The sequence below is a fragment of the Lutra lutra genome, chromosome 3 (genome assembly GCF_902655055.1).
Source record: "Lutra lutra chromosome 3, mLutLut1.2, whole genome shotgun sequence".
Taxonomy (NCBI): Eukaryota; Metazoa; Chordata; class Mammalia; order Carnivora; family Mustelidae; genus Lutra; species Lutra lutra.
This window is the reverse complement of record NC_062280.1, coordinates 87846863-87862121: the sequence shown is the minus strand read 5'-3', so window position 1 is coordinate 87862121 and position 15259 is coordinate 87846863. Positions and strand designations below refer to the sequence as shown.

At 37.2% G+C, this 15259-nt stretch overlaps 1 protein-coding gene across 13 annotated transcripts in view; it reads right to left on the bottom strand.

Annotated features, from left to right (window-relative positions):
- The window catches only part of GTDC1 (glycosyltransferase like domain containing 1), a 379170-nt gene that overhangs the window by 206774 nt on the left and 157137 nt on the right, over positions 1-15259 (bottom strand). For all 13 annotated transcript variants that reach the window (XM_047722447.1, XM_047722446.1, XM_047722452.1 and 10 more), the window contains one exon: positions 13736-13909. In XM_047722447.1, the coding sequence (XP_047578403.1) occupies positions 13736-13909 (174 nt within the window). The remainder of the gene's footprint in view (positions 1-13735; positions 13910-15259) is intronic.

Here is a 15259-nt window from a genome sequence, read left to right as displayed (position 1 = left end):
TTTGAATGTGGGTGATATTTTTCTCTGATTTCCCTATTCCAGCTAAGAGGACAACAATTTTAAAACTTAGACATTTCTTTGAATTCATTCTCCCCCTTGTCTTCTATTTCCAACAGAACTCATCACCTAATCCTGAATAGTCTACTTTCCCATTGTCTCTTGCTTATGTCTTTTCAAATCCATTCTCACCGACTGAGACAGAAGCTCCCTCTTCAATTAGCAGAAAATAATTATAACATACACTTTAGGATTTGGTGTTAGAAAATGAGTTTTGGTATTATAAAAATGAAATGTGGTGATTTTGAATAGACCCTCCTCTTCATAGAATCACGGGGTCTGTTCAGGGTATCAGCTGATATTTTATAGAGCCCATCTGCGCTGGGTTTGAATGGGATGGGTATCCCAAACAGATACATCAGTTCTCTACATGCAAATGAATTCAGAGCGGCAGTCAATACTCGTGAATTTAGAGTTAGCTGATAGGAACAGGAAGTAATGGACTGGACACTGAATTTCAAACAAGAAAGATAATTCCCTGGATATAAGAAAATACAACATCTAAGAGAGAAGAGGTGTTAAATTGCTCTTTCTTCTCTTGTTGCTCACTAATTATATATGAATCTTAGTGTGTGGTCAAGGGGAAAATAAGAGAAGAACTTCTACCATTCTCATTTTGTGGCTGTCTAAAGAAAAGGACCAAGATCTCAGCTTAGAACAACAGGTAGGACTGAATGAAGGGGCAAGTGTTTGTGCAACTAATGAGCTTACCTTTAATTAAAGAGAATTGTAACTAGGTTTCCTAAGTTGAATTTTCACTATTGTGTCTGCTAATTTTTTCAAGTTCCATATTTAATAGTACTGACACAAAAAATTAGAATCTTCCAAGACAAAAAGTGACAATTATTTAAGAATTAGTTTCATAGGAATACTTACTGATAAAAATAAATTTGTAGGTAACACCGACCCAAATATAGTAAGAATAAAAACAACCAAACTTAAGGAAAGCTTATGATTTCTAATCACTCCCAGAAGTACCTCTGCAGATAGTCACTTGTTAGTACAAACCTTGTTAGATGTCAAAAAGATCTACAACTTACCTTTATAAGCCCAAAGTACAGAAACCCCACAGCATACATGGCAAGAGCACACATATAGAATAGTACTTGGATTTAATATTCTTAGCAATATTTCAAAGTAGAAGTTTGGTAGTTAGCCTAACATGGTAAAGATAAGTCAAGACTAGGGATATGTTGTTTTTATTATTATTATTATTATTATTTTAATTCTAAGTTGACATAAAGCAAACATCTCTTGCTTCTAAAACAACTAAAGTCATACAGGATCACAACTTGGGACAAAGTTCATATTCTAGAGAAAATTAAATAAATTACATAGAGGTTAATGAAAGCACCTAAAGATATTTTGAGAACGAATACACAAATCAAAGACAACAATAGTAACAAGTACCATTTATTTAATGCTCACTATGTTTCAAGCATTTTAACAATATGTTACATTTGTATCTCATTTAATTTTCACAGCAGCCCAATGAGACTGTTATTACTACCCTTACTTTACAGATGAGGGGGGAAAAATGAGGTGTGAAAGATCAAAAAACTTTTTCAGTATCAACCAAGTGGTTAGCAGAAAAGGTGGTACTGAAATCTAGCTGTGCCCAACGCTAAGTCAATTTTCTTAGGCACTGCACCACGTTGCCCTTTCATTATATAGTACTCATCTCAGGATTCCTCACCCAGAGGGACTGAAGTGAATCAGTTACTGAACTCTGAGAAGACAAAGGAAGGAGTAATTCAATAAATTCCTGCTTATCCAGAACTAAAGAGTTCAAAAGATCTGATATTTTTACAAATTCTGCACTCGGTTTTTATAAGATGGTAACAAATGACAAGAAACAGATATCTTGGATTTACTTGGAAAAATAAATTTGAGATTTGTCAAGTGTCAAAGGAAAGAGCAAATCCAACCAAAATGTCTAGAAATGTAGGTCAGTATAACAAATCATGCGACGTTCTAAATAATGACACTGGGATAAGTAGACATTTCCTGCTGGTCAGCTCCATCTAAATGACTTGCCAACATCTCAGACTCAACATGTAAAACTTAGAATTCACCATCTTTATGCATCTTTGTTTCTTAATTCCAATAGAACAGATATTCTCCTAGTTACTATAATTAACATTCTGAGATTATCCAAGACTATCCAGTTGCCACTGTCAACTTGCCAAGTCTACAACCAGCGCATTTATGTGTATGTCCTCCTCATCATCTGCATGCTGCTTTCCTAGCTCAAGTCTTCAATAACCTGGTCTAATATTTTTAAAAAACTGTTTCTCTGCTTCCTGTTTCCTTTCCCATCAATACTGTATTTATCAATACCAAATTATCTTATTTCATAACCTAACAAGGCTCCCAAACGATGACAGGCTAAAGTCCAAATTCTTCAGCTTTAATTCCCATCTCTAACCTTCCTACCTCTTCGCCCAATTGAGTCAAAGGTAATTAATCTCTTCTAGGCCCAATGATCATTTACCACCATAAATCTGGTTATAACTATTCTCTCTCCATAATGTGTGCCTGCATGTACCCTAACCCATTCTCCTTTCAAATAACACTACATAAATGGAAGCAGCATATTGAAGCCAGACCATTTCAGTAGCTGTACAATCTCGGGCAAGCTTAACCTTCCAAACCTCACTTTTCCCACTTGTAAAATGAGGATGATAGTACCTAGCTTGGAGGGGTTTGGTAAAGATTAGAAGTAATATACATGAAGTGCATGCCCAGAAAAGGCAGTTGATAAATAATAGCCACTATTATTATGCCCAAAGCTGAGTCAGTATTTAACGCCCAAGTTAAATGCCATAAAAAGCACTTTTTTTTCCCTATCTTAAAGATACCTGTTACGCCTATCATTTCTACAAAGCTCTTAAGATTAAGGATCCTGTCTTTTATATCCTTATATCCTAGAATACCTTCTATTTACCATACTAATAGCAAGCTTTTAATAAACATTGGGAGAAGGCATGAATAAACCTCAAAGAATTAAACTGCTGTTAAGTATATTTTATTGCATTACTTTGAAAAATTTTTAAGGAATTTCCTATGAAGTCTTTTATCTGGAATTTCTGTGCAAATAAGCTATCCTGTGTAAGAAATTACTCTGGCAGTTTACTGCTGAATGATACGTTCCAGCTACTTTGTGTTTTAGTGGAAAACTATCTAAAACACTCCCCAGCATTCTTCACAGGAACACTGAACAACTACAATGACTTCTGTACTGATCACCCCACCCGCCGGTTCCACACTCTAGCACCACCAGGAATGCACACATATCACAGGTGTCAGGCAGATGTGGAAACAGCCCACGTGCCTTTCTCTCTCACGCACTGCTAACTTATGCCTGCTCAGGCGCTGTGGTTATGTGGATTAATAGGATATAAAACAGTCCGCACCCTTATTAGAATTACTGGCAAACTTCAGATCCTCGGATGTTCTATAAAATCATTATGGTTTTTCAAAATTTTGTTTCCCCTCACTTTTGAGGTTGGACTCCTACTGAATGGGTGACCTTATCAAAAAGCCTGTGAAACAGATAACCAAAATGGTGATGGTGGGAGTATAAATAAAATCACTAACATTTACTTAACACAATTAGGTTGCACACCCAGAGTTCGGTCGGCACACTGTAATAATGATCTAAACTGGCATAATAAATCTAAAAAGTAGGTCCTATTTTTTTTTAAAGATTTTATTTATTTATTTGACAGAGAGATCACAAGCAGGCAGAGAGGCAGGCAGAGAGAGAGGAGGAAGCAGACTCCCTGCCGAGCAGAGAGCCCGATGTGGGGCTCGATCCCAGGACTCTGAGACCATGACCTGAGCCGAAGGCAGCGGCTTAACCCACTGAGCCACCCAGGCGCCCCTAAAAAGTAGGTCCTATTTGATTACCATTTTACAGATGGGAAAACTGAAGTTCTAGGATGTTAAGTGATTTGCATTAGGCTGAGCAGTTGTAGTAAGTGATATAGGACAAACCAGATCGTTCTATACTATTCTGCTGACTCCCACGTTTTATTCAGCGTTATCCCAAATGGAATGATTTGAGTAAGTGCTTTTTAGGAAGATAACCAAAGCTTGATCCTTTAAACATCAAAGTGGTTTATCTGAACTCTTTCTAACAACATGCATTGTACATAGCCCTCATGTAATGAACAGAATATCTAACACAAATTGTTCTTGCCTGAATGGATCTCCACTGATGATCATTCATTATGCTACAGGAAGCTCAGTAATGGCCTCTAAGCCCATTGAGGAGAAGAGATCCTAAGTGGACCTTTTGCTGAATTCCCCTCAACTATGGTTTGAGTTTGCTGAATGACATCCATCCCCATTTTGTAGAAGCCCTGCTCCATGCATGACTCCTTTTGAAGGGATGATGTAGGCCCTAGCTAAACACGTTCTCTGATTTTTAGGTATTTCTCCACCCCTGACCTGTCGCCTTCGCTTCTTGCCTCCAAGATTACGTTGAACAGGACAATGAGGAACTTAAAAAAAAAAAAAAAAAATGGACATCAAGTCTTTGATGTCTGAAGCCAAACACTCTCTATACTTGAGAACGGGTGTAAATCATCTTATCAAAGGATAGTTTTTGTTGCTGCTGCTGCAGCTGAATTTAAAGCACTTCTTTTGGGTGGGATTATTGTTATTGTATAAATTGGCGAGAAAAGAAATCTAATCACAAGTAATTAGGCATTAACATGAATGATAATTTCATTAAAAATACATTTTGAGTAAGCAAGAGTTTGTTCTTTGTAACTTCAGTCCAACAAAGGAATTGTGTGTGTGTGTGTGTGTGTGTGTGTGTGTGTGTGTGCTGAAGCCAAACTCTTTTCTTAACAAGAATAGTAAGAGGAAGACGGTTAGAATATAACACAGCATGAAAGATTTGCATTAGATATAAAGGAGATTTCATGAAAGTGAGTGGTGTTAAACATTGGAATGATTTATCAAAAGTTTTTTTTTAGTAGAGTGATTCTATAAAAATTTTTTTAAATGACATTCAAACGAAACACATTTTTGCATTCATTTTGAAGAGCCAAAATAATTGTTAGCAAATATGGATATGTTTAAATTTGTAAAAGCAAAACTTTTCTTCTCCTACTTCAAACCTAGATTAATATTCAAGAAGACAGTACCCACTTCATTATTTCATATAGCAAAGGCAGTATTTTATTAATATGTCTGACCAATACTTTCTCAATGTATCTGAAAAATATGACCATATGTGGTAAGAAGATTAAGGTGTTTTCTGGCAACCCCCCCCCCCCCACCAAAAGCAGAACTCTTGACCCCAGAAAACAAAGTTTTCTGTGGGGAGCCACGGGGGCTGCCTTCTGTCCTATCAATCCACGAATTCTCAAATTACAGATCTGCTGTTGTTTTCTGACACATCTGCTTTGCAATGTAAAATAGTGTTTTTTTTTTTTAATAAGAATTCTTCAAAAAGCCCTTAGGCTCCTTGCCTTTGTTTGCACAGCCTGAGAGTTTTCATTTAAAGTTTTCACACTGTTTTTAAAATTCTCCATTTTTGTTTTTAAAATAGTTACGTGAAGTCCACAGACCTCTTTTTTGGCTTTACATTTCAGCTACATGGAAGAGGTGGAGAGAAACACGTAGAGAAATTCTTAGGGTTTCCGTAACTGAGATTACTCCAAATGACCAACATTGTTTTCCTCTCTCCTCTGCTGTCAAAAATGTAGAAGGAGGAAAGCAGAGATGCTTTTCAGATAATTCCTGTCCCAGGATACAAAATCTACAATGAAATGAGGAAACTCACAGGTAAAATCTACTATTGTTTATTCTGACAATCCAGTATTGTGGAAAATAAGAATACATAGAAAAATGATTACAGAAGCATATGAAATTCTTCTCTATTGATCACAGTAAGATTGATACTTGATATTCTCTGTGGTGACTAAATGGGAATCTGAACCCCAGAAAAAGCTCCTATTTTTCCATCTAAAGTATACATTCTTCAATGTGCTCCAAATCCAAACTTCAACTCCTAAGGAAATACCATCCACTCATCCCTTCATTAAAAAATAAACGATGATTTTTTTATTATGGTCTCCACTGAAAACACATACATTTGATCTGTTTATATCAATTATGTGTAACTATAATAAAGACATTTAAGCTTTTTTCACCATATAATGGCACTGAGAAGGCAAGCACATGATAAATACATACAAGTATCAGGACTTGACAGTCTTGAGCCTTTATCTCTCTTCACCTTTAATCCAACTGAATGCTATTTGAGGCAGATGATACCCACTTCGATATTCCCTCCTCAGTTCCTGATGGAACTTCTTGGGAAGACCTGATCTTTCTCAAGGATAAGAAATAGTACTTTGTAATTCACCGTATTTGTATATACATTCTTACATGATCCAATTTGGCAGGAGTGGGGATCATCTCGTTCTATGAAAAGCATGAATGGTCCCTCAATACCAGATCTTGTAGGGGAAACAGATGGAAGAAGTGAGATGATGTGCTGACATATTCAACTCCATCCTAAACATCTAACGTGATGCTTAGATAAGACAGATGTCATACTGTAAGCTACCTTATAAGGGAAGAGAGTTTGAGTAAATGAGATATATTTACAAATAGAAAAAAAAAAAAATGGTTTTCTCATACATGAAATAATGGCCTGAGCCTACAGCTGTGCCTTTAATGACGTATTCTTCCCATTATGCCTCTTTTGGCCTAGCTCCAATTTACTATTGGTATTCTTTTTTAAAATTTCTCATTCCTCTTCAGGTATCCTCTTTTTCAAAACTTCAACCCTTTAAAAGTCTGCTTTCTAAGCCTTGAGTCCTTTCTTTCATAAAATTACCATGACATGCTTCCTTTTATTCAATATTTCTGTCAATTCTCTTTTATAAATCATTTGTTCCTCAATGGTCAGAGTCAAGTACCAGGGACCTGAACTTCTTTTGGGGAGACAGGCAATAAAGAAAAAAAAAAAATGGTAAGAATTTGGGCTGTAAAATTGGATAAAAAAATGTTTGATTTCTTGTTCTACCTTTACTATCTGTACTACCGTAGGCAAAAAGTTATTTACATTCTCTATGGCTGAGTTTCTTCAACTATAAATGGAAAATAGCTTTCAGAATTGTTGGAAGAACAAAATGCTAAAATACATATAACAGGCTTAGCACAATGCAGGGCTAAAATAAGAATCAGTAAGGTTAGCTGTTATGGTTAACTCTGCCTTCTAAAGATGACCCTGTCAGAAAGCAAGTTGCAAATCCCTCTGATGTTCTGATTTCATTAGACTGAGACTCACACAAAGGCCTGGATATATAAAATCCCCTAAGTTGTACCAGGCGTTGCCTGTTTGGCAGTTACATGACCTGGAGTAGGAAAATACTGGCTTCCTCTAGCCAATGTCTGGCTCTGCGGGCTGTAGGACTGCTTTCTTTATTCTTTCCATCACACAACCAACAGCACATGGAGTTCTACAGGAAATCTGCCTTCTTGATATATACAGTGAAATTTCCTTAATTTCCAATCTATAACCTATACCCTCTAACACAGCATAGGCTTCCCAGTCATGAGTCTCATCTCATCAAGTCTCCAGATCATACTTATCTTCTGGCATGCTACAGGATGAATGTCTGTAGTCCTTCAGAAATCCTGTGTTGAAATCCTGCTCTGCCCCCATATGTATTAGAAGGCAAGGACTTTGGGAGATAAGCATATCAGGAGCGTGGATTCCTCATTGATGGGATTAGTACCTTTGTAAAACAGATTCCAGAGAGTTCCCTCGCTCCTTCCCTCATGTAAGAACACAGCACAGACACAGAAAACAGACCTTCCCCAGACACCAAATCTGCCAGAGCCTTAATCTTGGACTTGCCAGGCTCCAAGATTGAGAAGTAAACTGTTGCTGTTGATCAGCCACCCAGTCTATGGTATTCTGTGACAGCAGCCCAAACAGGCTAAAGCATGGTGTTAATATTGCAAAATCGGTCTTGCTGACCGCTGACCATCTGGTAGGCCCAGACACCTTTAGGACCAAATAAGCCAGTCTACGCACCCCAGCAGCAAAGGGAGATTTGGCCCACAAAATGGCTCCAATCAGGAACATCTAAAAAAGTAGCTTCCTGAAATATTCTCTGGTCACCTAAGCCTACAGATATTACCACTGAGTGGGAAGGGTTTAGATGCTTACTGTCCTTTCAGTGAATACGGCTCACATATATCCTAGAGCGAGGCATGAGGTCTACCTTCATTTGCTGTTGTTTATCATTTCTGCCAAAAGTGAGTTATGCATTTCCTTCCATCTTACACAGAATTTACTGGCTATCATTTTTTAATGCCTCACAGTCACCCTTGTGATGTACAAGCTGTACAGTCGTGGAGAAACGTCTGCGAGGGTTCTTCAGCGTGCGCAGTTGCCTGCCCTGCCATAGAATGGCTCCAGGCTGCTACGCTTTTTCACTTCTCATGTATTTTTTTTTTAATAGTGTATCTCTCTCCTCCCTTGTTGTCGAGCTGTCAGTCAGCTGTCACTTTTTACTGCTGTCAGTGAGCCTGCCTTTATCGCACCCCCAATGTGATGCTGCTAATCTGCTGTCAGCTGAGAAATCAGATAATCAGGACCTCTGAAACTGCATTCACAGTAAGTGGTGGGCTGAGCATGGGATTGAGATTTTGAGATATGAGTTCCAGTTCTTGCTCTGTCTACATTTTGCTGTGTGGTTACCAGGAGACACTTAACTTCTCTGAACTTTGGTGCTTTCATCCACAAATGAGGAGCAGAATCTGTGTGTGTGTGTGTGTGTGTGTGTGTGTGTGTGTGTGTGTGTGTGTTTGTGTGTGCACACACATTGTGTATGTGTGAGAGAGAGACAGAGAGAGACAGACAGATAGACAGACAGGAAAGGAAAGAGATCTCACCCAGACTTGCATCCTAACTTTCTCTGGCTACTAGAAAGAACACAAGAAACTTTTCTGTGATTTAATAGAATGCAGGATGGGGTATCACTGATCCTTTATTTATCAAATTCAAGGGTATAATCTAACCTTACTTCTCTGAATTCACTACTGGCCATCTTCTTAGCGTCCTCTTCCCTCTTCTCCAGAGACAATTCCCTCAGTGTTGACTTCCTGACTCCTTTTTTCTTCTCCTTTCAATCCTGGACTCTTCTTTCATCAACACTTTAAGTGCTAAGAGTGCCAAAGGCCAGTATGAAGTTCAAAGCCAAGATAATGATGAGAAACCAGCAATAAGCCCGAAAAATAGCAACTTGCGTGTCCTAGAAAACAACTGAAGAATGTGTCATAGTGTGTCAGATGCTGCTGATATGTTAAGTAAGATGAGCACCGAGAATTGACCACAGGATTTAGAGAGGCATGGAAGTCACTGGTAACCTTAACAAAAAACAGTTTCAGTGGAGTAGCTGTAAGAGAGAACAGTAGAAATAAAACTGGGAGCAAATATAAACACTTTCAGGAGGTTTTGCTACTAACAGAGAGAAGGAAAACAGGCACTAGCAGAAGGGATAAGTGGAAACAAGAAATAGCTTTTTTATTTTAAAGATGCAAAACAAATAGCATTTTTCTTATGCTAATAGTAATGACCCAGAAGACAGGAAAACTGATGGTACAGAACAGAGAAGGACAAATTGCTAGGACAGTAGTCCTTAGATATGCAAGAAGGCTAGACTCTTGTGGAGGCAAAGGCCTCACATGGAAGCAAAGTCAGTTCATGCACATTAATGGGTACAAAGAAAAAGAATATACACCCAGAAGCACGTGGATGGGCCGACACGGTGGTAGCAGCACACAGAAATTCTCTGCCGATTGCGGCTATTTTCTCAGTCATAATCTGAGAGCGAAGATAGAGTATTTGGTATCAGAAGTCTACAAAGCAAGAAAAATGCATGATTAGTTATCTAGTAGATGGGAAATGTGGTCTGCTTACCAGGCAGCTCAGGAGGACCATGTGCATTTAGAGTAGACTAACAAGTACAGCTGGAGGTTTTTCTCCTGATCAAATTAAGGAAAAGGGCAAAAAAATTGAGAGAATATGCAAGACAGCAAGGATAATGATCAAACATGGAGGCTGAGCTCAAGAAGGAAGGAGGAAAATTGGGACAAGAAAAAAATCAGAGTAAGGAGTTGGCCCCACCAATGGATGATAGATTCCTATGAGGCCCAAAGACTGAGTCAGAATGATACAGAGAATAATAAATGAACCTCTTTATTTATATTGGGTTGCTCCTTTGGCAGGGTACTTCTGTATTTTAATGTGCTGATTAAGAAAGGAGAGAGAGGAAGAGAGTACTTTATATTCAGGTGGCAATAAATGTGCTAGGTTATATAACAATGGGAGTGGGGAAATTAATATGATGAAGTAGTCTTTACTGGGGTGGGTGGGGGGGCTATCACATACCAGGCACTATGCTAGGCATTTTGCATGTGTTTCCTTTATTTGCATTTCCTTTATTTGCATTATTTCCTTTAGTCACTACACAATGCCTACAGAGGTGATACGTAAATATAATCGTAATATTAAAGAACCTAAGTTCAGGGTCATTATTCTTATACAGGCCACAGAGCTGGTAAGTGGCTATCAAGACTCAAATGCATGAATGTATGCCTCCAGTGTTAAAAGCTTTTCCATCCCCAAATATTTAATACATATAATGATAGTTTCTTTTTTTTAAGAGATTATTTATTTATTTGTTTGTTTATTTACTTAGAGTATGAGCAGGGGGAGAAGCACAGAGAGAGGGTAGAGAAAGACTCCCAAGCAGACTCCCTGCTGAGCCAGAGTCTGAAAGGGCTCGATCTCATAACCCTGAGATCATGACCTGAGTCAAAAGCAAGAGTTGGACTCTTAACCAAGTGAGCCACCCTGGCGCCCCAAATACATGTAATGATAGTTTCAAGTGATATTCTTTCTTGCAATGATTTTTCTGGTCTTTGAGAAAGACAAGGCAGTGAGGAGTGAGAAGGGCAATAGGTAACAGTAGTTGCCACGAAGCCGTATTACTGAAGTCCTTATGTGACCGACATGCTCTGAATCTTAACTGTTAACAACTTTAGAAATCCTCATATTTTTTTGCTGAAATACAGCTGTTCCCCTTCTCTGACTAATATCCATTATAGTATACACTATTATAGCATATTATATTAATAATTTAATTATATCTTCTACTTTGTTTTTACTTATTTTTTTTTTTGCCATGACCAAACAATATTTGTATAGAGAGAAAGATAGAAGCATTCAAAAGTTCTTTTTTTTTTTTAATCATCTTGGTTATGTTGCCTTTGGAATTACTAAATATTTTTCAACATCTCAACAAAATAATACTCTTTTAAGACTGCAGGCATTAGAATGATTGTCATTCATGCAAATAATCACTTACTTACACTATATGAGTTTGGGTTGGATAAAGCAAATTACCATTTGAAAATAATTCAAATAACACTCTGGGCTAAGACCTTGCTTATGAATGTTATCTTGGCCACAATATTTCTTAACCTTTTTCCATTTAGCTAGATTTATTTATGGTAATATAGTCCAAATTAATAAACTATTCAATTGCCACAGGTGTATTAAAACATATGATGTTGTAGGAATATATCAGATGCAAATGAATTTTAAAACATATTATGTATTTGGAATTCTATAGTGGTAATAATTAAGATGTAGTATAACCACCTACTAAATTAAAGATGTACATTTTGAGTGTACATTATATTGAAACCTTAAAAAATGTCAAAAAAATAAAGTTCATATTTTAAAAGTATGGCCTAAAATATAAACTACGTTTTAACTAATCATAGGTCTAAAGTGTAACAACTGTATTTTCCAGAAGTTGAAATTCTCTCATCTCACATATTATATATATAAATACACATTATAGGGGTGCCTGGGGGGCTCAGTCGTTAAGCACCTGTCTTTGACTCAGGTCATGATCCCAGGGTCCTGGGATTAAGACCCGTATGGGGCTCCCTGCTCGGCAGGAAGCCTGCTTCTCCCTCTCCCACTCCCCCTGCTTGTGTTCCCTCTCTCGCTGTGTCTCTCTCTGTCAAATAAATAAATAAAATCTTATAAATAAATAAATACATACATACATACATATATACATACACATTATATATGCATATACATATGCATCTATAACTGAAAATCAATTTTGATATTTATTTGCTTAGCCTGACAGTTGTCAAAACTCCAAATAAATGATTAAGTATTTTTACAAAATGACCTATAGCAATAGGAACCTTGAACAGTAAACAGAAAATTGAATAAAGAATCATGGAGTCTAAATGTTAATCCAGTCTGTGACAATCAGTAGTGTGAGTAAAAGCCAGTCTCTGCTTCCTTGGGCCTCTGCTTTCTGAACTCCATAAAGTAAGACTTGGGCAAGGTTGTCTAACTTAAATTTTATGACTCACTAACTTGATTTGGGATTAGGCAGATTTTTCTTCAATGAAATATTAACTAGTAAACACTCAAATAAATCAGCATTAAGAGTGCTGATGAGGACTACTGATTCCACAGCAAAATCTGGGTGAACTCAGTAAATCTAGAATACAGAGAGTAATGCTGACCTCCTGCATAACATATATAGACATTAAATTGTTTCCTGCCTTCCTTTCAGCGATGGGGAAGAAACAGCTGTCCCTGAACCCTTTTTAAGGACATATTCAGTTGCAAACAGCAGCATCCCCAGCTAGTATGAGTCCCACTGAAGTAAACTTTCTGTTCACACGGGAGAAATATTCCTACTGGTAATAAAAACCATTTTGCTAGGTTTAATCAGAAGTGAAAAGGAATTTGAGAATGTTCCCTTTGAGCCACATCATCCACTGCTAATTCAGGGTGGGCCCAGCAACAAGGGTAATAAAAAATGTCCTTAGTAACAGAGAAAGAGAAATGGCAATTAAGTGCATTTGTAACCTAATATAGAAGACCTAACTCTTTATTAAGATAATATAAATAATTGGAGCACCTGGGTGGCTCAGTAAGTTAAAGCCTCTGCCTTTGGCTCAGGTCATGATCCCAGGGTCCTAGGATTGAGCCCCGGATTGGGCTTTCTGCTTGGCAGGGAGCCTGCTTCCCTTCCTCTCTCTGCCTGCCTCTCTGCCTACTTGTGACCTCTGTCAAATAAATAAATAAAATCTTTAAAAAATAATAATAATATAAATAATAAAAAAAGAAAAGGAAGAAGGAAAAAAATAGAAGAAAATAGGACAGGAAATGAAAGTAACCCAAGCAGTGCAATTACCATTGATTTACTTAGAACAGTTGCTATATACATATAAACCCATGGGCATAAGCTGAATGCAAAGGCTGAGAAATATGCTTGAAAATGACTTCTGTAACAAAACAACAAAGAAAGAAACAAAACAGTAAGTGTCAAAAGAGCCAAAGCAGCTTGCTTGAGGAAACCAGTAAGTATCAGAGAAGAAAAGATGAACTCAATATCAGAACTAACCATTCAGGGATCGTCAGGACACATGATTATTTAAAATGTTTGTAAATCACAGCATGGTGAAATAGAACTCGATTCTCTAATTAACCATGCTTATGCTGAAAAGTTAAAATTGGCAAGAACACCACAAATTTCTATACATTTGGGAAATAATTTATGACACAATATTGAAAAACGGAGTCAAACACACTGACCTGCTCACATCAGGAAACCTGATGGGAAAGTAAATAACTTGGCATTTGGGCCTGATGATGCTTTCCAGATCCTTGGGTCTGTGATCAGGAATCAGTTTCATAAATTTTCCGATAGAGGTGAGAAATGACTCCATATTAAAAACTGAGTTGAACACCACCACATCAGCCACCAGGCTGGAAAGGAAAGGGATAAATGCAAATGATGAACCCACACTCATTCGCAGTTAGTTTTTATAAGCTCAAGACCTCTGTGTTAGTCAGAGTTTATACTGTACTTGGGTTTGCAAAGAACTCTGCATTTCCCATCAGTATTTACTAAATGGCCTCTAATAGGTAAGTTCGTTTCATTCCCATTGTATCACGGTAAGTTAGAGTGCTGGCATCAGGGAGGAAAGGCAAGAGAGGAATTAAATGATGTACTAGGATCTTATGAGGCATCAAACAATGTTTATTTTTCTGCAGTGTCAGGACTTTCTGCATTATCAGCAATACTAAGTACAGCAGGACCTTCTTCTCTGTGGCCCACATACCCATGTTGGATTTTTATGTCAGTGATATACACCATTTTATATCATACTGCTGACAAGAGGACATCTACCGTACTTTTCAGTACCTTCAAGGAGACTAGTTCAGATAAAGCTATTTCACACAAAAGCATACCTTTAAACATGTTGTAAAAGTTGATTTCTTGTTTAACCTTTGCTTCAAGAAACCACTAGATTTTTTAAAGTTCTGGAATTCTACAGGAAGGATTATATGGGATCTCTATAAATAACTTATTTTACTAGTATGTTATATGTGGGGTCATCAAAGGAGAAGAAGGACCACAATACCATGGACCTTCAGAATTAAATGAAATAAATATAATAACTATCTATTACTTTTAATGGAAAGACTGTATTCCTCCCTTTAATATTTTTAAAATACAAATAATCTAAAACACATTGTTATAAGGAAATGTGATTAACAAATTCTAGGTGTCATACATATGTCCACAGTGTTCAGAACTGCCTCTAACATTTTCTTGAAGAACAATGAACACAAATGATAACTAAGGGCAACCTGGACAAAACTGAATATATAGTATGTTCCCTTCATGGGTCAAAAAACTGATTTAATAAATAATTGGTTTGGTTTTTAAAAATGGCCCTCTTTGTTTAAGCAATGATTCAATGCCTTAGTGTCACTGGATCTCACTAAAACGCACACAGATGTTTTAGTGAGAAGGTATAGAAGCTCAAATAACAGCTAGTTTTATTTCACCTTAAAATTGATAAATCAAGGAAATGGAAAAGACATATAAGTCTGTAAGATGGCAAAACACAAATGAAAAGGTAGAGCTTATAGAACAGGAATACCATAGCAAATGCTCCGTTTACTGAGGACAGCCAAAGTTCCTGTTATTAATACACAGCAGAAGGAAAAGCCTACAAAAGGAATGTTGAACTGCCACCTTTATGCCTCCCCTGCAAAACTGCTTTACTCTATATAAGTTTTTTTTTTTTTTTTTTTTGGTTGCAACCT